Source organism: Triturus cristatus, chromosome 2_2, assembly GCF_964204655.1.
Source record: "Triturus cristatus chromosome 2_2, aTriCri1.1, whole genome shotgun sequence".
Taxonomy (NCBI): Eukaryota; Metazoa; Chordata; class Amphibia; order Caudata; family Salamandridae; genus Triturus; species Triturus cristatus.
Window position 1 is genome coordinate 857,576,230 of NC_140582.1, and position 26,787 is coordinate 857,603,016.

The window sequence follows — 26,787 nt, forward strand, 5'->3', positions numbered from 1 at the left end:
GGTCTAAGCTGTCCGTCCTCAAAAAGGGACTCCATCTCAGTGATGCCACAAGATGTCCACGTAATAAGCATGTTGTTTGTGTAATAGTGTTCCCGCTTGGGCCATCCGATCAGAGGGAGTAAAGGGGAATACAGGGGTGTTCCTATGGACATGCGGTAAATTCTTTGCATGCACCTTCGTGCCACTGCCACCTGAAGGGGGTATGTACGTTTCGGTTTGGTGCCAGGGAACAGTAGGCGACGGATCTCTGGAGCAGGTACCCGCTCCGTTATGGTATGCGTTTCCCCAGTGTACCTGTCGGCCGTCCAGTGGGATAGCCACTGTAGTTGTGCCGCCAAAAAGTAGGCCTCGAATGAGGGAGTGCCCAGGCCACCCTGTGTGGTGGGTAAATGTAGTTTTTTCAGTGCTATTCTGTGTCTGGTAGAGCCCCAAATTAACGCGCTGAGGAGGGAGTCCAAGTCCCGAAAAAAGGTTCTAGGTGGGATCACTGGCAGATTGGTAAAATAGTATAATAATCGTGGGACCATTATCATTTTGGCTAAAGCCACTCGTCCTATGGGTGCCAGCGGGAGGCTCCTCCAGAATCCGACTGCAGCTCTAATGCCCGCCAATGCCCTGCTATGGTTACCCTCGAAAATATCGGTTGAGGCTCACTAACACGTCTTAGTGATGAGATAGCTCCTAGAAAAGCTAACTTCCAAGAAAAAACTGTAAGGGACATGACTGGAGGGGTCGAACGGGGGACCCATAAGTCTTGTGAGGACAATATTGAGGTTCCACACCGGGGCTGGAAGTACCCCGGGAGAAATGACTCTTAAATCCTTCCATAAAAGCTCTGATGATTAGAATTCTGAATAGCGATACATGTTGCTTATTTTGGAGATATGCAGCCACAGCTGTCAGGTGTAGCTGAATGGAGGTGAAAGCTAGATCACACGTTTGGAGGTGAAGAAGGTAACAAATGATGTTCTGAACTGTGGCTGCCTGGGGTCAATATCGTTTGAGGCACAGTAATAGACCAATCTCTTCCATTTGGAAGTGTAGAGGCATGAGTAGATGGCCTGCGTGCCTCTTTAAGAATATTCATGCATTCTGGAGGTAGATTAAGATAGCCTCTAAAATCTCAGGAGCCAAATCGCAAGGTTGAGACTCTTTGGGTAGAGGTGTTGGATTTCTTCATGGTTCTGTGTGAAAAGGTTCAGCCTGCTGTGAAAGCCTCTCATGCATAATCACCAACAGCAGGAGGAGAGTGGTGAACCATGGTTGTCTGGCCCAGGTGGGAGCCACTAGGATGAGGGCGAGGGAGGTGCAGTGTGGCTGAATGCCCCTTGTGTGGTAGAAGCTCGGAGCGGTGTTGCGGGGACGAGGGAGCTGTACTCATGACATGTTGAGGCGGTGGGAGATCTTCAATCTCCAGATCACAGACAGAACTTTATTTGGGCAAGAAAGTCTACTCCTCAGTGGACGAAGGCTCGGGGTGATGTTTCCCCTTGAGGTCCTGGGTGCCGAAGAGGTCAGGAGTATCTTCTCCGAGACATCTTGATGTGACGGGCCCGGCAGTCTTGAAGGGACTTTTTCGACTGAAATGATCAACACACGTTGTAAGAGGCCTCGTCATGCTCGGGTGAGAGCCAGAGACTCCTCTTTTAATCTAAAATTCTTGTTGGAGACAGAAAAAGTAATTTGTGGTGTCACGAACATGGGCTTGAAGTACCTTCCTGATCATAGTCAAAACAACAGAAGAGCAACCCACTCCCTTATTATGCGAGAGGTCAGATATATCCTCTCTGTTTGTGTATGGTGCAGGGAGTGATGCTCTCTGCATTCTCCCTTGCTCTTCGGCTCTGGTGTGACAACATTTTGGGCCCTCTCTATCACTCTTTATTGAGAGGATGGTAGTGGGTTACAGTGTTCTAGTTTTTCAGTTGGTGTCCCTTCGTAGAGGTGAGGGGTTTCCATGTTCTGAGCCTGCTATGTAGTCTCTGATGTCTGATTAGGTGGCTAGTTTGGCAGGAGAATGTTTCTTCACATGCAAGTAGTTTCTGTGGTAGGTTCTTTGGCCATTGGTTGTGTCATAGTTCTCACCTGTTGCAGTAGAACATCCTTTCAGCACTGAGGTTTATTAAAGGACTGCTTGCAACATCTTCATGCTGTAAGGACCGTGACACAGAACGGTGATTAGATGGCAATAGTCTTATTACTTACTGGTAATTTTCACTAATCAGATCCTTACTGTTCCTCGTCACAGCCCAAAGTTCTTTCGAGCCCTGGACCAGACAGTCCAATATTATTGCCAGTCTAAGGTTGCAAGTGCAAGAAGGCTTTTAGGAAATAAAGGATTACAAAAAAAACTATACTATAACTTCTTGAAGTTTTGAGCTCTTTATGAAGCAGTTATGACTGCCTGTCCTAGGATCCAGCTTCATTCTGAATGATTTGGCAGGCTTGGAATCTGAGTAATTGACGGGCCAATACCACACGCAAGCCATTCGTCGGAAAGACAAATTGTAGCCTGCCTTCACATTGCTTAAGGACAGTACAGAATAAATCACAATCAACAACTTTCACTATGAACCTGCTTTTGACATTCAGGACAAGGGCTTATTAGTGAACTCATAAATATAAGTTCAGAAATGTTTATCAATATATCAATTTCTGCAAAAAGGATTCATAGGCACCTATCTCAATCATGACATGAGATTGCCTTTCTTGCTTTCTGAGCACTTGAGATGACACCTCCTTAGTGGAATTCATTCCTGTTTTCATTTTGAGCTGTAAGGGACAGGTTGAATAGGTTACAAAACTACTTCTAACTTGACAGACCTATTTGGCAGGCAGAGTAACCCTAAGAGCCAGAGGGAGTGGAGGACTCATTCACAGCAGAGATCCCCATCAGGGAGGTGAGAAATCTCTTGATAGGGCGGACGGTGCTCCTCCACCCTGGTTGGCCATTTGCCCAGCCTAATTGACCTCATAGAAGTCCAAGGGTCAGGGCGACAGTGGACACCGGAATGGCTACTCCCTAGAAAAGGAGATGGGAAGTGGCCATTTAATTACAGTGACTAAATGGGCAATCTAAAGTAGATCAGCTCAAGGTAAATATGGTGGGAGACAAATTCCCTCAGAAGGAGACAATGAGTGTATAGTGAGGGCTTGGACAAAATAAACAGAAGCAAACCAACAACCTCTATGTGCTATTTCTAGTCTACCTACTGAGACCAAAACTAGGCAGCATTGTCATCCTTCACTTTTTATAATAGCTACAGATAACTATACCTAAAAAGTCGGGTTAAATTGTAGACTCTTCAAATCCTATCAGACATCTATTGACAGTAATAACATTTCAAAGATATAGGTTATTACAGTCATAATAAAGTTGACATATTTATTACCATAGAATTAGTGTGGTGTCTAATAATCTGTGCAAAATGGAAACTAAAAATACAAAATTAAAATTGCATTCACCCTGAAAGAAGTGAAGTCACCAATGTTTTTTATTATCAAACCATTCAAGTTGTATACAGATTAAACTGTGCTTGAAGGTTTACATGATTTGTTGGTTTGCAATTAACAGCGCAGGGTGCACAACAGCAGACTGTAATCTTAGCTGAACTTGTTGTAAAATCAAATATTTTTCAAGAAGATCAGTGAATTTTCACTTTCAGATGGCTTTTGTTTTTCTTTTTTTGACTAAATTCTTCAAGAAAAATTCACCTGGTAAAAAGAAAAGTTATAAAGTTAGTCTGGTTTGTTAGATATAAATAAACATTAAAGCACATGCAACAATTTTGTCTAAAGCTCTGAACGCCTGAATTTTAAATTACAGATTTCAGTTAATGCTGTGAATATCCAGTAAATGGAGTCTAATAGACTATCAGATATGCAAAGTAACGTACGTGTTTGTTTTCCAAAAATGGTTTCTAAAAGAGGTGATGGGCAGTTTTGTTCACAACAAAAGTTTGGGATACCCAGTATTAGCTATCACAATAATATAATGATCAATTGTTTTTAACAACATTTCATACTCAAAGTGACTACAAAAAAGTTGGCGTGCAAGATGGCAGCCAACTCTTATCTTGGTTTCTCCCCATCTGCTGTAACACCCACTTCATCCTCTACTAAGCAAAGAGACACCAGCCCTGAACCCCCTCAAGAGAATGCATGAAATGAGTGAAGATCTGTGACCTGGAGTTAGGGCCCCGCAGTGCAATAGGAAACATCAGACAGTGGGCTTTGAAGAGACCCAGATGGCACCTTGAACATGAAGAGGCACCTGGCGGGAGAACAGTGCCCAGCGGTCAAGGTCGCAGCAGAGATTGGATCCCTGAAAAGTGGAAGTGAAGCAGCCAGCGGTCAGAGCTGCTGGACGCAACAGATCACCTGGATCCAGGCAACCATGGCTGAGGTGGGGGAGAGTGGGCATGATCATAGCACGGGGAGGGAACTTCCATTCATTTACTGAGCTCTGTCAGGAAGAGAGTGCGCCCCAGAGGATCAACTCGCAGTGGGGCTCATCGGGTAGGCTGCAGTGACCGGATAGGAGAGAGGTGAGCGGGGACATTGGGAGTCTCTTCCCCCATGTCATTAAGCACAGCGACAAAGGCAATAACTAATGCGTCTGCACGTCACAAGCATCGAACTCAAGGTCCTTGGAAATCCCGCTAAGGACTGGTTTTGGACCTTGAGAGTTTTGGTACAGGGAGGGGCAGAAGCTGCAGAGTAAAAACACCAAGAGGAAAAGAAGGTGATGTCTTTTGCAGCTTGGGACCCCACTACATATCCTATAAAGAAGATCCCCATAGCAGGAGACTTATGTACAATAGGATACATGGAGGCACAACCCTCCTCACCTTAAGGCGGCTATTGGGAATGAAGGAGGCATGCTTAAGGCACATGCTACATGGTGACAATGTAGACCAGAGACGAGCAGTACACAAATGCAGGCCCAATGACAGAGACACAATCGGACCTTCATGAGGCTGCCACTAAACTACGGATTTACTAGCAGGTGCACTGGCTGAAAACTGGAGGTAGTAAAAGTATATGATGTAGGGCAAAGCAGCTAAGATGGGCAACTCCCAGTTAATGCAATTGAACCCGAATTGTAATTCACATAGAATTCACTGCACTACGAGTAAGCTATGCAAAGATGATGTGGCAGACAACAGGAATTGGAGAGAAACTAACATTGAGGATATACTACAGCAAGTGCCAGCCATGAAAACAGGCAGGCTATATCATCAAGTAAAGCAAGGAGACTTAAATGGTGGGGACCATACAGAATTGCAGCAAGAGGGCAGAGGGATGGTGACCAAGAGCTTCACAGAGCAAATCTTGTGGAATATAAAAGGTAATCTAGGACCTAAAGTAGAACCTAAAGGAGACTCAATAAAGAAGTTGCTGAACCAGAAGGTTGCATAGACTCTCTTAAGAAAGCCAGGGATGAGAGATCCTTTGAACTGGAAGAATACAGGATGAGAATCCTGACCCCTGATGAACAATTTATGATGCTGTAAGAGAAGCAAGAGGATTTTGAGATGGCGTCCCCCAGAGGACTAATAATTGGGGATTGCGAGGGCCCTCCAACCTGAGACTGGGGCCTACTTGCTGTTGTAGCAGGGCTGCCACTGGGGCCACCTTTTCCCCAGACCTGGTCGGAGCTCCAGTTGTTGCCGCCCTGGGGCCCAGGTGGGCAGCGCGCTACGTCCTGCTGTCCCATTATCACCATCCCCTTGGGGCAACTACCATGACCTGCCTGCACCTCAGGGTCCCGTTCCTTAATTAATTTCCTTGATCTACCTTACGGGGTGACTAGGACTTGGCAGACTCGGCCCGCGCGGAGGTCCCTTTCTCGGCCTGGTTTTCGGGGGTGGTGTGCCTCACCTGCGGGACTCGCACACTACCGTGGAGCTCACCTCCCAGCAAGGGGTCCTGTTTCGCCCGGGTTGATGTCTCCGGCGATTGGATCTGCCCGGTACTGCCCTACTCTTGGAGACAACCTGGCTGCTTGTGCTGCCGAAGGGCAAGCGGGCCAGTAAGAGACTTCCTTGTCGATCAACCTCATCCTACATGCTGCAAATCTCCACAGTCTACACCGCCTGCCATGCCCCGATTGCTCATGCTACTCAGGGGTAAGTGGGCTAGGAGAAAGTCTTCTCTGCTTGACTAACTCTTGAACTTGACCCCCTAATACTTATCATGTGCAAGGATTGAGCCCCACCTCCCGTCCCGGCCCAGACCAAGACCAAGATGTACTGCTTCACTAAGGCACCCGGCGGCTCCAAGGAGTCCTCCGGCGTAGTGGACTCCTCAGTACAAGCCCAACCTGATCTAGTCACCATCCTCAAGGCCGTACAAGACACAAAAGCTGCCTTTGGAAACAGGGTGTGTGAAGTCCAGATAGATGTGGCACTCCTCAGTCAGAATTTTGAAATGTTGTCACCTGAGTCAATGAGGCAGAGTGCCTTCAGTGGAGGACGATGTTTCTATCCTGAAACTTGCAGAGTAAGCAAACCTGTGCTGCTTCCCGCTGTCTTCAGTGCTAGTGTGTGTGCTTACAAGGCTGTTTGGCTGTGTGCACTACTGCTTGTTGCAGGGTGCACATTAAGGGGTGTGGGACTGTTCTATTTTTAAATGTTGTTTCTAGTAGTTTGAATAGATTTTGCATATTTGAACATTGCTCAATTCAGTTACCTGCCGAGGTAGACATGACCATGGGTGCTCCTCTGGCGTGGAGAAGTCCATTTGGAGCGCCGCTTTTTCTTTGCTCCACTGAGACAGATACCAACACCATTTTGGGAGGGGTTAGCAGTCCAGTCCCCCTCCTGACTGCTATATTTTGACCATGGCAACGCGGACACGCGTAACGGGCACAACACAGGCATGCCGAAGGAGCACCAAAGGCAAGCCCATCTGCATCCGGATCGCGGCCAGCGCAAGCCATGCTGCCCAAGAGGTAGGATTCTTAGATGGGCGAATGAGGAGATGATGGCGCTTAAAGGAGAGACATGTGCAGGTATGCCTCCCGCCGACTTTGGGGCAGGGTGCCTGGAGTTCTATTGCTCGGCGTGTGACTTTATGCTCAATACTAGGCCAGAGCAAAAGGCAACAGAAGTAGCACAGGGCACTCTTCAAACCCCCAGATCTACTGAGATTAAAGCCTGCCTAATCAACTGCAGGTCCCTAACTAAGCATGCAAGCAATGTCTGTCTATCCCTTTAGGATAATGATTGGGATATTATGTTCCTCACTGAGACTTGGTTAAGGGATGAAACTAACCCGGACGTGGCCCTAGCGATGCCCTCAGGTTATCGTATGGTGTGTACCAATAGGGGTGGAGATAGGTATGGCAGTGGGGTTGCCATTATTTTTAAGGACTCTTGGGAGATCGCCACCTCCAACCTGGACCAGTAGTCAACATTTAAGGCCTAATCTTTTGTATTAAAATATCCCCCTCTTTTTCCTTTGCTGGGCTGCTGCTCTACAGGCCTCCAGACTGTCCACACAGTCATACGCCAAAACTGGCAGACTTCATAGCCCAGGTATCCACTCACTATGCCAATTTCACTGTGTTAGGTGATCTTAAACTCCAAGTCGACGACCCCAATCGCCTCCATAGTGCTCAATTTATAGCAGCACTTACTGGGTGAAATGTAGTCCAGCTGGTTAATTCCCCCACCCATAAATCTGGTCATGTATTAGACTTCATCTCCTCTAATATGCAGGAGCTGAGGGTCAATAAGCTGCTGCGCTTGGTCTGGAAGGACTATTTTATGGTCCTGTAGTTTAGTTTTAGGTCCAATCTGGCGGCTAATACAAAATCAAGTGAAATCAAGAGGAACTGGAGCAGGGTCACTACTGATACCCTGGTGCCAGTTCTTGATGGATCAAGGCCACAACTATCTGAAAATCCCGACCGAGACGCTACCTGCTTTAATGTGTGGCGGATGGCGGCACTTGACAAGAATGCCCCGTTGAGATCTGTTACCTCAGCCAGATTGGCTCCATCAGCCCCATGGTTCTCGTCGGAGGTCAGACTGGAAAAAAGCAGCTGCAAAAGGCTGGAACGTGAGTGGAGAAAATTTTGCCTGCACGACGCAAAAAGTGCGTATAAAGAGGCTCTGAAGAAATACCATAAATTGCTCAAATGTAAGATGAGGGAATATCTAGCTGACCGTATCACCAGCTCAAAGAATGCCATGAAAAAAGTTTTTAGGATCGTGAAATCCTTTACGCAACCCACAGAGCTAGAAGGCAGCTTCCAACCCTCCCATGCCCTATGCCCAAGCCTCTCAGATTTCTTTGAAGATAAGATAATGCAGCTGTACTCCTCTTATACTCCAGTAACAGAGTCCAGAGAAAGCAAGGACTTCTATGTCCCCCAGAACGATAGGCAGTTATTCTCTGAATTCCTCCCGATTTCAGCTGAGGTGACTTAGGAAATGTAAATCAGGATCTCAGGGAGATCCCCGTCTGGCGCGGGGGTTCAGATTGTTGACAGAGTGGCTAAATCCCGTCCTTAACCCATTCTGGAATCTTCCCAGCCACTTAGTAACAAGCCTATTTGTTACCATTGTTGAAGAAATTCAATGATGACCCGGAAGTGCTCAACAACTTCAGACCAATCTCCCTGCTACCAGCAGCGGTAAAGGTGCTAGAGAAACTGCTGCATCAACAATCAGCCAACTACGTGGAGGACAATGATCTTTTGGACGACTCTCAATCAGGCATCCGGTCAGGCTACAGCACAGAGACTGCGTTGGTAAAAGTTGCAGACTCAGTAAGAATGTCAGTGGATGGCGGCTCCTCAGCCATGCTAGTGCTATTAGATCTTTCGGCAGCATTTGACACTTTGTCACATGGAATCCTGCTAGAAAGATTAAATCACATAAGAGTGCAGGGGGCAGCACCTGAGTGGATTAATTCTTATCTTAAAGATCGTGGCCAACAAGATTTTCTCCGCCTGTTCGCCTCTTCAGTTAAACAACTTATTTGTGGAGTGCCCCAGGGCTCTGCCTCAAGCCCATTCCTCTTCAACATCTACTTGGCCCTGCTAGGGGACCTCATTACCAGGAGGTGGGTCAAGGTAGTCTCTTATGCGGATGACACCCAGTTTGTGTTCTCCTTCAATTATCATTCTACTGCATCCTTGGACTATTTTAAGGACTGCCTGAAGGACATAGTGGGCTGGATGAACGAAAATTGCTTGAAACTTAACGTCGATAAGACAGAGGTCTTATTTTTTAAATCAAGCATCATCTCCCCTGCCATACCTTTGGTGACCGGGGAGCTGGGTTCTCCACCCTCCCCAAAGGACTCAGTTAAAAACCTTGGAGTCAGATGGGAGAAGGACCTTGCCCTAACAGCCCAAGTCCGGCAAATATCGTCAGCTTGCTTTGGAAAAATGAAAACCATCAGGAAATGTCTAGGCTTCCTGGCTGAAGAGAGAGGCAGGATCCCAGTTCATGCCTTGGTTACCTCCCAACTCGATTATGCCAACTGTCTCTACTTGGGACAGCGAGGCTACCTGATCCACAGGCTTCAGATAGTACAGAATGCGGAGGCAAGGCTTATTCGCAAGGTCCCTAAGCGCCAGCACATCTCCCCCCACCTTAAACAGCTCCCACTAGCCAGGAGGATCGATTTTAAGGGCCTTACCCTCACCTTTCGTGCAACCCAGGGCAAGGGGCCTCAGCTACCTCAGGCTGAGCCTGTACAGTCAGGAGTAGACCATAAGATCTAATCATTAGCATCCCCTTAATGTCCCTTACTTTGCTAAAGTGAGACGGGGGCAGGTCCTTCACTGTTAGGACTGCCAAATTTGGAATGCCCTGCTGTATCACCTACGCATACTGAATTCAGAGCACAAGTTCTGAAAGGCGTTAAAAACCTGGCTCTATATCTCTCTAGTCCGCTTTATGAGCGCCGGGACACCTCGTCGGAGGTAGCCGTGCGCTTTATAAATGTCCTTTGATTGATTGACTGAAATGGCAGGTAGCTGGACTACTAACCTTAGCAGCTACTCTGAAGGAATGAGCGGAGGATGCCGAAAATCACTCCCGCCCCAATAACCTGAGCATAGTGGGATTGCCAGAAGGCTTAGAAACATCTGATGCTGCAAAAGTCTTAGAGGACTGGTTTTGCTCATGGGTCCCAGAGTCAGCTCTCTCGCCATGGCTCCTAGTGGAATGGGCTCACATATCCTTGTTTCAGCGCCCCCACCTGGGGCCGCAGCACGTCCCTTGATTGCCAGGAACCTCAACTATTGAGTTATGGATGGAGGCCTGTGGGCAATCCGAACTCAGATTCCAAAATGCACACATCATGCTCTTCACGGACTATACCAGGGCTGTCCAACAACGACGCCACTCCTTCACAGAGGTTAAGCAAAAACTCCAGGCACTTAATCTACAATATATGCTCCTTTTCCGAGTGAAACTCAATGTCCTCTTCGTTTCTAAATCATACTTTTTTGAGTCCTCTGAGCAAGCTTGGGAATGGGTTGAGGAGGTAAGAGACCCACTCGGCCCCTCGGTTGCTGAGGCATGGCAAATCGCTTTCCAAAACCTCAGAAGAAACTGACCTGCTCCTATAAGTACTGCATCCGTTATGATGGCCGGGGGGGAGCTCATCGGGCTCAGAGCACCCTACACGAAGGATGGCAGGGAATGATGGACAACTAAATGGGACCTTGCCCAAGCGGGCCTGAGGGAGAAACTCCCATGCATGATCCCATCTAGGCTTGTCTCTGCTGTTTCCAGGAATGAAGAGTTGGGGTTGTGCCTCATGGGAGCATATCATACTCCTTGGTAACTGTATGTCAAACTTACACTGACTTTCTCTGGTACTGTGTCCTACTTGGAGGAGGTTTACTCTGCTTCATGCACTCACTACATGCTTCCCTATCTGTTTCTGATTTCTTTTTCTGTTTTCTCTACCTCCGCTGAGGTCCAGTTTGGGAGATAGAGGCTTTAGCGGTGGAAGTATGTGGAGGGGGAAGTTGGGGGGAACACAGGGAATGGTTTGTTGTATTGTTTCTTTCTTTTTTTCTGTTCCATCCACCGGCAGGTTGTCCAGCACCTGTATTGCACCTCCCATAGGACCCACCAAGCATCCCTCTCCCCCATCCAAGGCTACTGACCCTGTGCTCTGAGCTGGGTTTTGCCTCATTGCTGCCCTGCAACACCACCGATGACTGACATGCCCTCACTTAAATTGATATTCTGGAATGTGAATGGCTTCCTGGACCGCATTAAACGTACTGCTGTCCTGTGAACTGCCAAATGCTTTAAGCCTGCCATTTTCATGCTCCTGGGAACCCACTTACTAGGAACCCAATGTCCCTTCCTCCGCCGACATGGGTATGACAGAGTGTTTCATGCGGGGTTCACTCTGGGCTCCTGAGGGCTGGCCATTCTGCTACATAGGGAGTTATGCCTGGCAATTACCAACTAAAACATAGAATCGCAAGGCCGATACATGGCGGTGCGGAGCCTCCTTGAGGGCGGACACTACAACTTACTCTCAGTCTACTTATATAACAAAACGCCTGCAGCGACGCTGTCTTAGCTGAGCACTGTGCTTGCAAATCTGGCAATGGGCTTCACCATTCTCAGTGGCGACTTTAACGCAGTGCCCAACCATATGCAACCAGTCCCCTCACTCATGGGCGCATCTCCAGCACACACCAACTTTCATCCTGGATGGATGTGTTGGGGCTCTGCAACATGTGGAGAGTCTGGCACCGCTGAAAACGGGTATATACTCATACCTCAGCAGCACACAGAACAGAATATCGAATCGACCTTTTCTTACTTATAGCTAAAGACGCATGCCAGGTGGACTGCATGACTGTTCTCCCGGGGAAGATATCAAACCGTGTCCCCCTTACTATGACAATTGGAGCTGCTGACTGGACCCAGAGGCCCATCTGGCGTCTTGATGCCTGGTATCTCACTGACCCGCAATTTGAAGCTTCCGTGGAGCCAGAGATCCATGCCTACTTTGAATATAACCAAGGATCAGTAAACTTGGTGGCCACTCTGTGGGAGGCTGGTAAGGCAGTGACCCATGGTTTGGCAAAGGGGCTTGTTCATAGAAGTGTAAGGGAGAAAGTGTCGCAAATTACTGTCCTCAAGACCCAAGTTGTCGCTCTTGAGCATCACGCCAGACTGCCATACCCCAGACCATGCGCAGCTGTTCTCGATGACCATGAGCCAATTGCAGCAACTCGCCCTCGAGGACACCTATCGGTGCTGGCGAGCAAGAACACCTAACATTTACAAGCTCTGAGTTAAATCGGGGAAACTTCTCTTTTGGCTTGCCACCCATTACACAATCTCAAGAATCGTACTCCATCACCTGTCACAAATCCCCAATAACCTGCAGACTTTCCCAGCCTTCTACTATAAGCTTTATATGCCTGTAGACCCGACCACCACAGGAGGTGAAACACCCAATATTGCATGATATCCTGCTACCTACAATCCCTTCCTCCCTAGCCCATGAGTTTGACCAGCCCATAACTGAGGACATCATTATACCTACCCTACTGATATGACCTCCAGCAAGACGCCTGGCCCGATGGCTTTTCATCTAGTACTACTGGAGGTTTCGCACTGAGCTGACCCCATTCTTGCTTAAGATTTATACTGAAGTGGCAAGCGTCGAACATTCCTGCCTGGACTGGACTTAGCCTCGATTGTGGTTATCCTTTAACCAGGACACCCTCCCGAGAAGTGTTCATCATACAGACTCATTTCATTAATCAACACGGAAATTAAGCTCTACGCTAAAATCCTGGTTAATAGGCTGCAACCCCGATTACTATATCTAATTCAAAGCAATCAATGTGGCTTTATTCCCGTGGCACAGCATGAGACACTGCATCTGAAGGGTTTAGGTGGCACTCTCTGGACTAGACACATCTCATCCCCCAACTGCGCTACTTTTTGTGTTTACATTTGTTTATTGTGCTGCAAATCATGTTCAAAATTCACTTTACGAGCTGGGGTGGTGTCAACATTTGGCCTACCCAGCGCTTTTGCAACTTTTAACAACCCTGAACCCCACGTGCCCTCCCCCTCCCTGATCCTCCCCCCTCTCCCCTTCCCCCCTCCCCCCTTGGATGCCAACTGACTCTGTGGTGTGACCTATAGAAAGCCTCTGTGTCTCACGGGTCTATAGGGCTAGGAGTCGGGGGGTCTGTCAGTCTTAATAGTTTGAGATACCTGGGACATGTCATCTCAGTAAATTCCTGTGAGAGAAGAGCTATGAATGGGCGCCATGTCTCTCTAAATGCGTCCCCTGTGAATCAAGTGTCATTGCCAGCCTCTCCATACCCAGCAACAGCGCAATTTCTTATAGATTTTGAAAATGCATTTGACACGGTGGACTGGTTATTTCTATGGGCTGTCCTCGACACCGCCAGAAATGAGATGCCTTATCAGCGCCCTCTATCACCAGCCCTTCGCACAGGTCCGGGTCAATGGCTCACTAGTGGACCACTTCCTTATTCGTAGGGGCAGAGTCAGGGCTGTCCCCTGTCTCCATTACTATTCACCCTTATGACTGAGCCCTTAGTGTGGATCATTCGCTGCAGTGCCCAATTTAGCGGTGGTCATGGGAGGGAGGAACCAGAAGAGATTGCTCCTATGCGGATGATGTTCTCTTGTTCTTAGCCGAGGCCCAGACTATGGGGCCCGATGTCTTGAAATCCTCGCATTATTCAGTGAGGCCTCTGTTCTCTAAGGGAGTACGTTCATATCTAAACTCTTCATATCTCTATCAGGATAGAAGAAGCACCGTAGTACACACTTCAAGCTTAGTGCCCCCATAAACTCCTAGCACATCTGAGGTGGCAAGGTGGTACAATACACAGAGCAGTTACTGGGAACCCAAAACAATGTCAGCCACCTTGGATACTGGCCAGCTCTGGCCCATGGCCAATTCTCTAAGGAAGCAGATTAAGCCTCCTGTCTTCTAGCATACTGTTAAATTATAAATAACAACCCAACTTTATTTGATCTATTGTGCCAAAAGATTCATCCTTTGGCCACAAATGCTAGCTTTGGGCATCTTTAATGAATATCACTGATCTTTATGTGGAGACCCCTTCTACTCCCACAGATGCGCTTGGCGAACTACTGCACAAAACGAGGTGACGACTACAATTAAAAGTGTTCGTAAAGACTAAATTGTTCTGTATTTGCCTTTTGAGATGCATTTTACAGACGTGTCTTTGCTATTTAGCTTGACCCTGCCACTTGTGTTATCATTTATAGCAAATTTTTACCCCACTCTAGGACAAACCTCTGGAACTAATCAGGGTTATCGTTATTACTGTATACCATGGCTACTGAACTGTCGGCTCAACTTATACAGAAGAGGGATAATATCCAAGGCATAGTCAGTGTTAGCACAATACATGCTACTCAATGCTGACAAAATGTTACAGTAAAGCTCCTTATTGCTTGTATCCCATCATTGCCCTATTTCAAGTGAGGCCGCTCTATCTTGTTTTTGCCCACCTACTGTGGACAGGTGTCATTCCAGGTACTTGTGAAATAATGTACTCAATCCTCTTAATTTCACTTCAGATAGAAGTATAAGACTAATGAAAATTATTTTAAAAAACAGATGATGGACAGTTCTTCCCTTTCGTTTTACGGCTACAAGCAATTCCCTGAAAATGAACACTAAACAAAAACTCCTATAATTATTTCCAACAGTTCCTATGCCATTTTACCACTCTCCTCCAGGGGCCTCGACTGGCTTACATTGTTCCATTAGTCAATTTGCTTAGAGAAATTAAAGAAAATATCTACTAGACTGTCTCTACTAAGAACTCTCATACAGTTGGTATTCCCAGATTGATTAACACTGGGCAGTGCAAATGGGATATGTGAAATGCGGAGTATGATAGTCCTACCTGGAATTTGAATCAGGAAGGCATATAGAAACCTCTTAAATTCAAAACGTTTTGTAGTACACCTGCTAATATCATTCTTAACATCGGTGAGGTAGCGTTGTGGTGGATCCAATAAAAACCCCGAGTAAAATGATATTGTGGAGGCTACAGGCTTTTTTTCCACTCCCAGCTCTTGTAGATAATTTAGACGGAAGCTTCCAGCCAACATATTGACCAACTGGGTATTGCATTATTTAACGACAGGAGACATGTTTCTACTTTTAGGCAAGCGTACTACTGGGATCCGTTTACTTTGCTCAAGGTTTGATAAAAACAGAGTTTCTGAATGATAAAATATATAGAACCTAATGTCCGTGGGAGCAGTGAACATTACTCTAGATGACTCGCATCCAAGGGTCAAGACTTTCTGCTGCTTAATCTTCCCTAATAATCTGGAGCATAATAAGGCATAAGCAGAATTTAGCAAGTACTTGGCCAATGATCTCAAGGTTAATGTAGGCCTTATTTCTTGTCAGTGACTTAAATCAACAAGAAACCAACAAACTGCATCAAGGAGGTAGAGAATAGTCTGCCCCCAGGTGGACTGTAGCTGCTTGAGGAGACCCGAGTGATAAAAAAAAGAGACAGTTATCACTACTGCTGTCTTGAATGCTGTGGGAAAGACTCCATATTAAGAGACCGCTTTGCCAACATACAGTCAGCACTTGTTTTAACATCTTCTCTTGAAGCGGTCACTGTTATATGTAATTTATTAGCTCCAGTGTGTACAAAAACTCTCATGGACTGACACTGTACGGACTTCTCCAAGCATTGCTGCTGGGACATTTCTCTCTAGAAGCGACGGGAATTTTATTGGCTCAGATTAAACACAAATATTCTTCTGCTTTTGGCGTTTTGACTGGATCGATAGAGGACCCAGCAGCAGGGGTGGCTACTGATTTCATGCCAGAAATTCACTGCTGGTACTTACACTATACTAACTGCCTTACTACAACACACCTCAAGTTCTATTAACATGTCAACAGCAAATATATAATAGCATCTGTATTCTGGATAAACTGCTTATTAGGCTATCACTGATGAAGAGTTACAAGAAAATTGGTGATATTTAACTGTATGACTAAAGAAAATGCATGCAAATGGCGGTCTTTTATTGAAAACTGTGTTCATACAGTGCTATGTACCACATTTGTATGCCAGGATAGCACTTTCAGAAAGCTTTTCAGAAATACATCAAAAGATAAAGAAACTGTTTCATACTCAACAGGGATGCTATACTGTGCTTACAGAAAACCAGCACGGATGTCACCTAAAAACCTCATAAAAGAAATCAAAGCACATCAAAATGACCGGTGCTCGAGGTGGAGGAAAGCAAGTTGGCTGTGCTGACTCGGAGATGCAGAATAGTGCCTCAGGTGAAGAGAGGCCTTTTGTCCAACACGTGTAAATTACTTTCCAACACTGGCTCTTTTGAGCAGGGGTAAACTACAGGCAAGCAAGATGGTGCTGCCCACAAGTAAGAGTATGTGTTTGCAATGCTACCATTATGGACTCACAAACCAATTCTGTCCTGTATTTAGAAAATAAACCCTTTATCTGGAGGGGGACAAAGCATAGGCTGAAGCCTGGTAAAATATATATAGGCACACAACTTGGTGGTCTGCGACTGCCACAAATGGCGGCCTATTATACTGCTCACCAACTGTCCCTGGCATCACAGCTTATGCCCAACTGGACCCTCCTACTGTAAAGTGGGTTGATACAGAAAAAGCATGTTGCATTCAGCAACATGCTTCCAGAGCCCTCCGATCCGCAGGGTCTAATCTAGCCATTGCTCCACGCTTCAAAAAAACAAGAATGGGTGGACGTTCTTTTTCGGTGCTGGCGGCAACTCTTTGGAACTCTTTGCCTGCCTCACTTCGCTCCATCCCAGACCTGCTCCCTTTTAGGAAGTCATTAAAAACCTTCCTATTTTCCACAGCTTAGTCTCATTCCCTTCTGGTTATCTCTGTTGTGTTGTGTTTTATCATCTCCAAAAGCGCCGGGACGCCTCTTGGCTGCGGCATCTGTGCGCTATATAAAATAAAATAACATAACATAACATTGCATTTAGTCCATGTAAAAAATCCAAAAAAAAATAAAAATCAACAAAAAAAAAAATCACAGACCTGCTTTATAGGAGGAGCGCACCAGTGGGCCGCTGGCCGTATAAAGAAATCCTAATTCGTTCCCTACGATTTCCCAGTGTTTAAACTTTTCTGGTGTAATGTACTCTTCAACCTGGAAAAGAGGAATAATGCAGGTGATGCGTCAACATGGAAAATGAAACCAATCAAGATTAAAGTTATTTGGTTTTACATTAACGAACTGAGCACAATTGGTAATGCAGGGAATAGGAAACATTGGTACGTGAATTTCAGATATTACTGGACACTCAAAACTACATGTTTACTCAACATAATCATTTACTACTGAGAATCCAACAATATGAACAGTTTGAAGAGTTTTAGTTTGGTGTCTTCATTCCCTTTTTTTAGGCATAAATGCCAGAGTCTTATACAAGTATATTGAGGGCCATGCTAGCTTTACAGTAGTTTGTTTTGAACCCCGCTTTTCAAGAGAAATATATGTCGATTACTCACCTCCTGCCAGAAATCTTAATTAAAAGATGTTAATTGTTTCATCGCACCTAAATTGCTTATCTAGTGGTGGCTAACCATACCTAAATATTTTACAAATGTACTTTTTAAAAAACTCAAAAAAGTATAAATATTTAAAACTATTGGGAAGTTTGGACTAGCGCAAAGAGATGATCCTGAGATGCTCACACTGTACTTTTCTTTCTGGACTACATAACACTACAAAGTGACTATGCTAACTACTCAGAGAGAAGTGGCAGTTGTCGGAAAACCTGTGGCATCTGCGAAGGGTGAAAAGCAGGCGGAGGGTCTCAGAGAAAACTGGGACGTCAAGGCCTGAAGTGGTTGAGGGCTGCTACCTGGAGGAAAGGTGGCAACAATGCTCTAGGTGCCTGAAAGGACAAAGGACACTAGAAATCTGCCCATAAATAATACAGAGACATGGCATGTCGGATGAAGTGATCGCCCTGAACTACAGAATCACCATTATGGTAACTCAAGAGCCCAACAACATTGCAGTCAGTGAGACGTCGCTTCAATCTTACATGACCAGGAGATGCCTTATGTCCTGGCTGCTTTCTGAGCCACAATTGAATGCTCTAAAGTCTATAAGGAAACACTAGGACACTTAGGTAAGCAACAAATGGGAAGACTTCAAGCTCAATTTCTTGAACGTTGCCCAGCGACTTGAGATAATCAAGCCATGCCAAGTACACAGAATGACATACCCCGAAAATGGCAAAGAGCACACACAAGAGTGTGTAGCATGAGATTTGCTCTAGAAGCAGTTACATAGACCCATAAACTGGCATCGAGGTGTATGTCCAAAAGCAGCGCTTAATTTGTATAAATAAATAAATGTCAGGCTCGTGTTGGAGGCCACTGAAGCTTGCACCACACATTGCCACTGCGATGCTGCCAATGATAGTAACAACACAACTATTAAGCACCACACTCCTACAAGTGTGACAATTCAGACTATTTCAGGCTGCCAAATCTAAAAGAATGGCTTGGGGGGGTTGGAGGGGGCAGGTAATTGTAATTTTTAATGTATATTGAATGAATAATTAACTATTGTTGTGGTCACTTCTAAATTAGACAGAGGGCGCCACCTTGTGGCAGACTGTCTCAAGTGCCGGTGTTGACAAATGAAGTGCCAGTGCCGAGGACCAGAAACCCCCAGCTATAAATTAAACACTGTGAGAAAGCAAATACTAGTCACAGATTTGCTGCTATGATTTCAAAACAATCAGCATGCGTACATTGATAATGAACAAGTGAAAGAAGTGCAAGTCATGTTAACCCTTTCTGTGGAAAAGGACACCCTGCAATTTAGAGATGGTTTATGCAAAGCAAGAAGATGTGCGCCAGTGCTGGGTATGGACAGTTACTAAAAGCCAGAAAGCATATTCAACTGAGGCTTTATTTCCAAATCGACAAGACAGCTGCCTAACAAAACAAGCCCCCAATCAAAGATGGCTAACATCAGGTCTCCAAGACATTCAGAACAGTAAGATAACATTGCCTGCCAATTTCAAAACTGAAGAGTACCCTGTCCTATTTTTATCCTACGCTTTCACATATTTACTCAAAATACACCAATCTACTATTTTACCCACACTTCTAAAAACACCTCCGGTAAACAGCCCCTATTGAGGGTGCCCGTCGGAAATTGCAGCACCGGCCCACCGTGGAGTAAAAGCCCAATGATGAAGCATGACACCTATGTAGGTGTGTGGGGGCATTTGTTTCTACAGAGTAATGCTACCTGCAGACCCTTTGGAACTTAACGGACCTAAGCAGACAAATCCGTACTTACTAAGAACTGCATACCCCTGTGATATTCACAAAGAAATAATCTCACTACATTCTTGTCATCCCAAACCTCAATCCATACTTCACTCATGCCTAAACCCAATGGACCTCAAGGGCTGGAGGCAAGGGGGTAGAATGACAGTATGGGATGTGATCCATCATGGAATGGTTAAAACTTCTCAAAAATAAAGGAGCCATGCTGCATATTCAAGGTACTGCATGAGGCAAGGGTTTCCTCACATAGCAGGTATTTAGAAACGTGGAGATGGAGCAAGTGGTGGTAATGGAATAGCAAAGCACCACCTCCATCCAACAGAGGAGATACATTAGAAGACAATAAACAGACAAACGACACACTAAACAACATCAAATATATTTTGCTGCATATGGCAAGTCCTGAAGAGGATACAAATTAACATGCACGTGGCATACAAAACAACAAAATTAGACACAAGAGTTTACAAGGTGTTACTAAAGTTAGTGTGAAAGCTAACTGAAGTGATATGGCTACCCAGACTGTGGAAACTGGTAAAATATAGAAGTACAGATGAGTGATAGTGAATTACGGGGATGTTTTTCAATGAGGGGTTCAGGGAGACGAGAGTGAATCTCGAGTTTACTATGTCACTCAGAACTCTGAGGTGAAAAACTTCCCTATAATTCACTTTTCATCCATCTATAATTTTATGTTATGTTTTGCCCCAAAAATCATCTGCTCCTGCTTTCAACTGTAATGGGGGGGGGGGGTACATAACATGGCCTCTGCTATGTATCCATGTCCCACAGGGGGAAAACCCCACTTACCGGCCATCCTTCACCAACCCCACCATCCTCCCAGCCTTGCTTCCACCTCCTGCAGCTCTGCTTTCTGCTTTTAGTCACAGCAGACAAGCATCGCTGCGTTGACAGGCTCCCAAGAAGGTCTGTCAGACGTGTCTGGAAGGCCTGTATGACATCACAACAGTGGCTGACCAGTTGCTATGTCATGGCAATGGGTCAAGAGATTCAGAAAGTGGAATAATCGATAGAGGCTCACTATGAGAGCTATACATAACAATGAGTCAATTAAATTGCTCATTGAATTGACTGACTGGCTAAAAGGGTGGATAGATTTATCAGGGCCCTAACAGGAATAAACATATTAGGAGATTTATATGATTCCGGTCACTGCATGGCTTATGAGAAGGTGCTACAAGTATACGACCTCCCTGCAGAGCAGTGCCAGGCTCATGGGAGGAAGCAGATGGAGCCACAGACGGACACATTTATGCAAACGTTATGAACAATGGGTAACCACAGACATTTCATTACCCTAGACTATAGGGTCATAGGGCCACTGGATCTAAAACATTGACATATTTCAGGCCCAAATGGGGTGAGGACCTGGACGAAACATTTACTGATGCAGAATGAAGTTGGGCATTACAGTATGTGTGTCATATTTTGAGCAATGCCCGTCTTAAACTCACTGAATTCAATTATATTCATAGAACGTATGTAACACCTGTACAATTGCAGATCATGTATCGCCAGACGTCCCTGGTAGGACACGGATGAGGATGACTTTGGACGCATTGTTTGTTCTTGTGTGGCCATGAGGCACTGGAGGGAGAAGATCACTAACCAACTGGCGGGGTGGACAGGGAAATGTTTATGGGGCTCACCAAAAATCTGTCTGTTGGGACTCATGATGAGAACGGCAGATTTAGCACTAAGTTCATAGATCTTGCCTTGGCCCTTGCTAATTGACAATAACAGACAAGAAATTGGAGGTCCCCAGTATCCTTGAACCCAAGGTGCTATAAAACAGACATATAAAACTTACCACAGCAGAGTTGTATATGAATTCTTGCCCGAGGCGTGGCACAGCTAGACCCACAGTTACGCTAGACTGGGAACCGTTTCTCAAGACCTTCGACCCCAAATCTAATAAGCCACCCCTGAGGAAAATCCAACTAAACATCTCAATGAACATTTCTGTTAACAATAGAATAGTGGCGCCCTGTGCATGTATAATGAAGCTGGCTCTTCATGGGTGTACATCCTAGCAGTGTGAGATTATGGATCTTGTAGTGTACCTTAGGCTTCATAACAATATTTGAATATGCGAACCATGTAGCTGGGCGAATGATCAAGAGGAGGATTCGAGAAGTTTTTGTTTTTTGGGTCCGTTATAGACAAGCTGTTAAAAGAACATTCAAATATTTTGTGTTAACTGTATGGCATTGGTGATGTTGCACCGTGTATGTTATCTAGACAATATTCTTTCTTTTCTATGTGTATCTTCTGTAACATTGACAATAAAGAACTGAAAAAAAAATTGCTCATTGAAATATATATTTATTGTTTAGCCATATGTAAAACAACTGATGCCATACTTAGGAAGGCATGATATAAGATGGCGGCCACCACAGAAGTTATGATGTGAATGTAAATGACTAAAGAATTGGAGTACACATCCTGGTGCTGCTTCACTGAGCCCAAGGGAAGCCTATGACCCAAACAAGGTGGTGGAGTGTGTGCTCAGGAATTAACAGTGGAGCTATGCTATTGCCCTGCGCAACAGAGAGTCCTTTAGTGGCACAGTCCGGCTTCCAGAGGGGTCAGGCCATGCTACTAGCTCCACCACTTTGAGACTGCTCCATCCCCAGGGACCATATTACAGTTAACAACAGGTTTCACAGGGAGTTTTGGGAATGCCTGGACCCTTCCATCGTCACAGGGGGCGGACACATGCGTAGTGGGAAGGTGCTGGAAAAACCGGCTTGAGATGGAGCTCAGGTGGAGAGACACTGGGGGCCACACTCCCCTCCCTTCAAACTATCTGGCTTAGCTGCTTGTGAGAAGATTACAGACGCCCTAACTGCACCGGTGACTTAGTAGGCAGAGGTGTGAACACCCCAACTGTTCATGTCCTCCCTGCCTTCTCTGAAATACCATCCTGCCTTGGGGAGGGCAGGTAATGGAAAACTCAATACGTTTACCAAATGCAGCACAGCTTGTGAACCAATTAGTTCCATGCATTCAACCGCTGGTTAATACTGATCACAGTGGTGCCACGTATGGTCAGACTATTCATCATAATGTTATGTGTCTACCTAACACCCTTGCTCTTTCCTCATGGTTGTCAAGACCACTGGATCTATGGCTTGTCGACTTTGAGAAGTCATTTGATATGGTGAACTGGGATTATCTCTTAACTGTGCTCGCAAAAACGGGCCTTGGCGCTCAGTTCCTATTTTACATCAAACTTACATACACACTGCTGTAACACATTCGGATAGTTAGTAGAAAGATGTGAGTTCTTCAAAAGTAATATGTCCACAACTGTCAGCACTTGTATTTTTACTGGGAACGAAGTAATCCCATTGTAGCACTGGACTCTCTCAGGGTAGCGAAGCAGAGCAATCCAAGGCCTAATCAGTTGAGGTTGTGTGGGGTAGTAACCTCAGCTCGCAGGCGAGCTCTCACTCTCTCTTACTCTTAAACACTACGCATTGAAATATATATATATGAAAATACCTTTGGCTACATCCTTTTATCACGTTACGTGACTTGTGGGTCCTGAACTCTACAACCACATTAACCCCAACCTATACTAGATGCAACATCACAATATAAGGGGGTGTCATTATCAATAAGACAGGCCTACTGACGTTGTCAGGGTCGTGAAACATATGTAAAGCACACACGTTATAATTCACCAATGCAGCCTCCTTGAAGTCAATGAGTACAGTACCAATATGAAATACATGTTATGACCCAGTACTGAAATCAATAGGAGTAGTACCAACAGTCAATAGCATTCATTATACTGGTTAACCTTGCACAGTCATCCATTACCATTGCGAACAAAGCATGGCGTTTAATACGTGTTTCAGACATTTCTTTTCTTTTTTTTTTTCTTTAAGCTACTAGCAGTCATAGGACCAACCACAAGTGGTCTCCGCACTACCGAGCAAAGGAGCAAAAGCTTCGACTCCAGGAGTGCTTGCATCAATCAAGAGCATCTCCTGGGGTCATGATTATGAGACCCCAGGAGACTCAGGATGACTTTCTGAAAGAAACTTCAACTAAAATGTTGGTGGTGCCCCACACCAGAAGCAAAATTGAAATTTTGGAGCACCCAGAGAATTCTAGCACGCTCCTTTGGCCCGAGACCAAACATAAATATTGAGCAGCTTCTTCAGTCCGGTTATTCAGTAGCCTTGCGATCTTTTTTTCTTGTTTATTTTTGGGTGTTCCTGGTGTGGGCACCATGGGAAGCCCACACTCGTGCTGCCCGCCGGATCCCTGCCCAGCCTTTAAAGGTCTCTATTTGCAGCTGGCTGGGTTTTCTGGTTCCCTACACTAGACCTGTCCCCTGGCTGTGCTCTGGAAGCTCTCTTCTTCTTGCTTTGAGAGGGGATGAGTCTTCAACAGCCCCTCTGCAGACAGCAACGAAAACACCCTCCCTGCCGCACCGCCAAGGCACCATGGCCTGCTGGCTGTTTTATGTCAGCAGCAGAGTCAAGGGTCCAGTAGAACCATCCAGGAACCCCCAGCAGGTCCATTCCCACAACTTCTCCTCAGGGGATTAAGGGGGGTAAACACCACTTGCCCTGGAGAGACCCATCACAGTCCTGGTGATCAGCTGGAGTCCAAGTCCAAAGGTAATCCTTCTAAGGAATCAGGTAGCTTATCTTTCCAGCTGGGCATTCATTTGTCTTCTTCACTTCCAGGTCCAGTGTCTTCTCATATGTCTCTACCTTGTGCCGTGGTTTTTAAGTGGGGGTGGCAAATTCTAGAAATCAGGCACCCCTGCATCAATTCTAGGGTGCTGCATCATCACTCAACCCTTGTCCCAACCCTCCTGCACAGCATTCTGGGAAAAATTAAATCTTGCAACTTCTATCTATGGAAAAAGCTCCCCTGAGAACCTTCGCTCCGACCCTGGCTGACACAGTCGCCTGATCCCTTACTACCAAAACTTGAAATGCGAGCCCATCCTGTGTTGGCTCCAGAGTTCAGGCCCTCCTCCTTTGTTTCTGTGGGCCTGGGTTGTCCCAGCTCCGGTACAGTGTAACAAGTGAATTAACCAATGCAGACCTTGATACTTATGATGGAAAACAGAGTAATTAACTTGGTACAGCAAGGGGAACAAAGACCTGGACTCTGATTACAAGCAGATCTGTGAAAATAGGAAAATTCTTAAAGGGGAATGTATGTATTATGTTAGGGGACTGTAAATCTGCACTCAGGGCGCAGGTTCGCTCCTAAATTGATACTTCGCTGGTCCCTGTAAGCCTATGTGGCTGGAAAATGTACTTTAGTACAAATTTTGCCTATAGGTTGTAAAACAGTGTAGTCACCCCAGACCTTCAGTAAACACTACAGACTTGCACTATGAATGCCCACTCATGTTATAAAGCATACCCCAGGCCAGTACTAATCCTTGAAGAGTCCTTTTGTGAGGACTGCGCACTGATACCGAGCTGCGCAAGATGGTAGTTTCACATGAATAGTTAGCTCATGCATGTGCTCACATGTTCGTGTGTGACCAGCCCATAGCTTCTTACCCTAGCTGTGTAGCAGTAGCCTTTTCGTAAGAGGTGGACACTGGTGATTAGCACTCTCAGTTCAATTACTGTGAATTTACAGTCAGTAAGGTTCAGGTGGTGAAACTTGCTCACAGAATAAAAACGGCTAGTCCAAAGTGAAAAACTGAGCTTAAATAGGGGGGAACCCATTAGCTACAACTACCAAGATAAACATAAACAGTGTTCCGATCGACCCCTTTTCAAATTGAGAGGGATACCAGGCAGGGAAGATCTCCCTCCCCTATGCCCTCACCATTGAGTCCCTGGCCATCTGCTGAGAACAGACTTTTTTTCTTTTAACACTTTTAGGTGTGAGGACCATGTTTTCACTCTAAGTTGGCGACTTGCTCATATACACTTTGCCTTCATGTCTGACTTGCAGATCAATTGGACAAAATAGTTTATTTTTCTAGTCTGTGGCGTTGAGTACTGAACTCAAGCTGGAACCAAAAGCCTCCACATTCCATGCTGCTGGCTGGGCCTCCCAAAATTGGTCTGGCAACATCCACATCCTTGTCAACTCACTCCGTGGGCATTTAGATCACTGGTCTCGACTCCTATTGTCTCATATGGGGCATACTGCCATTGCAAAAAAAAAAATCCTTCCCAAAACTACTTTACTCTTAAGAATTACCTGTACTATATGGGTTCTTTCTTCTTCCGTACTCTCAATGCCCTTTTCAGACCCTCAAAGTGGGAGGGACACATCCCAGTGTTCTACATAGCCTACTCTCATAAGCCCCTAAATGATGGTGGCTTTGGTATGCTTCTATTCTCTCATTATTGTGTTTCATTAACAATGAGCTTTTCACTCCTTGAATAGATCTGGCTTATCGGAAGGAAAAGTAGGTCATGGTCACGTGTTCACCTCTGCATTACCCATGTCAGGTCTATCGCCTACACCGCCAAATCAGTTTTTGACCTATGGAGTGACTAGCTTCATAACATTCAGTGAGATGGGAAACTGAAAGGGGAAATCCCCTTATAAATGGGGACACAACTCGCCCAGGTGGCGTGACTTCTAATGGGAGCACATTGGTACCTCTCCCAAACAGCGTCCCTTCATTTTCTCACCTGCAAAATTAGTTTGCTCTCACAAATCCTAGTTTTTCTGATGCATTCAGATGCATCATGCTATCACTCTATTACCTATAAAATTCCATGGATATTGCAGATTTCAATGCACTTTATGTCATGCTCACAATGGCGGCTTTCAAGGACAAGAACATTTCCTGCATTTATAAATTTCTAGTTATCACCTACCCATGATTTATTAATAGCTCCGTGAGAGGCCTGGTTGGTGACATGGATGATCTATCTGAGGAAAACTGGCAACAGGCTCTTATTTCCCCCCAATCCTGTCCACTCCAAAATTAATCTTCTTTCATATCTTTGAGGACAGAAGCAAATCACCATGCAAAAACCTTACTATATTTAGGTTTGGTTACAATGACACATAGCACAATACTAGAGAGCTGCTCATCGCCCCTCTGTACATGGGAAAGGGCTGGGCATGAATAAATGCTGATTTCTTGGAAAACAAATGTGAAGTCAGGTGATGTCCAAGCAAACACAGTAAGATTTGGGATCCCTGGATGAACAACTTTCATTCAGGAACAATACTCAGAATTAAGAGCCAGATTTGCAAAATAATGTTACGGTTGCATAAAGTCCGAAACGCTGTTTGAAATAGCAAAAAACATTTTTCCAAATGTTTACCAAATTTGTAAAATGGGTTTGTGACCCAATGCAGATTCGCTGTTTGGAAGGGGCATGTTGTAGGCATCCCTTCTAAATACTGAACTAGTATGATGTGTATCAGTGT

The 26,787-nt window shown here is 45.5% G+C and overlaps 1 protein-coding gene across 1 annotated transcript in view; it reads right to left on the bottom strand.

Moving 5' to 3' along the window:
- Positions 1-3,476: 3,476 nt before the first annotated feature.
- LIAS (lipoic acid synthetase) overlaps positions 3,477-26,787 on the bottom strand; it is a 240,983-nt gene continuing 217,672 nt past the window's right edge. The window contains exons 10-11 of the mRNA XM_085642245.1: positions 17,098-17,209; positions 3,477-3,714 (exon numbers count right to left, since the gene is read on the bottom strand). Coding sequence (XP_085498371.1) covers positions 3,662-3,714; positions 17,098-17,209 — 165 coding nt within the window. The 3' untranslated portion in view covers positions 3,477-3,661. The remainder of the gene's footprint in view (positions 3,715-17,097; positions 17,210-26,787) is intronic.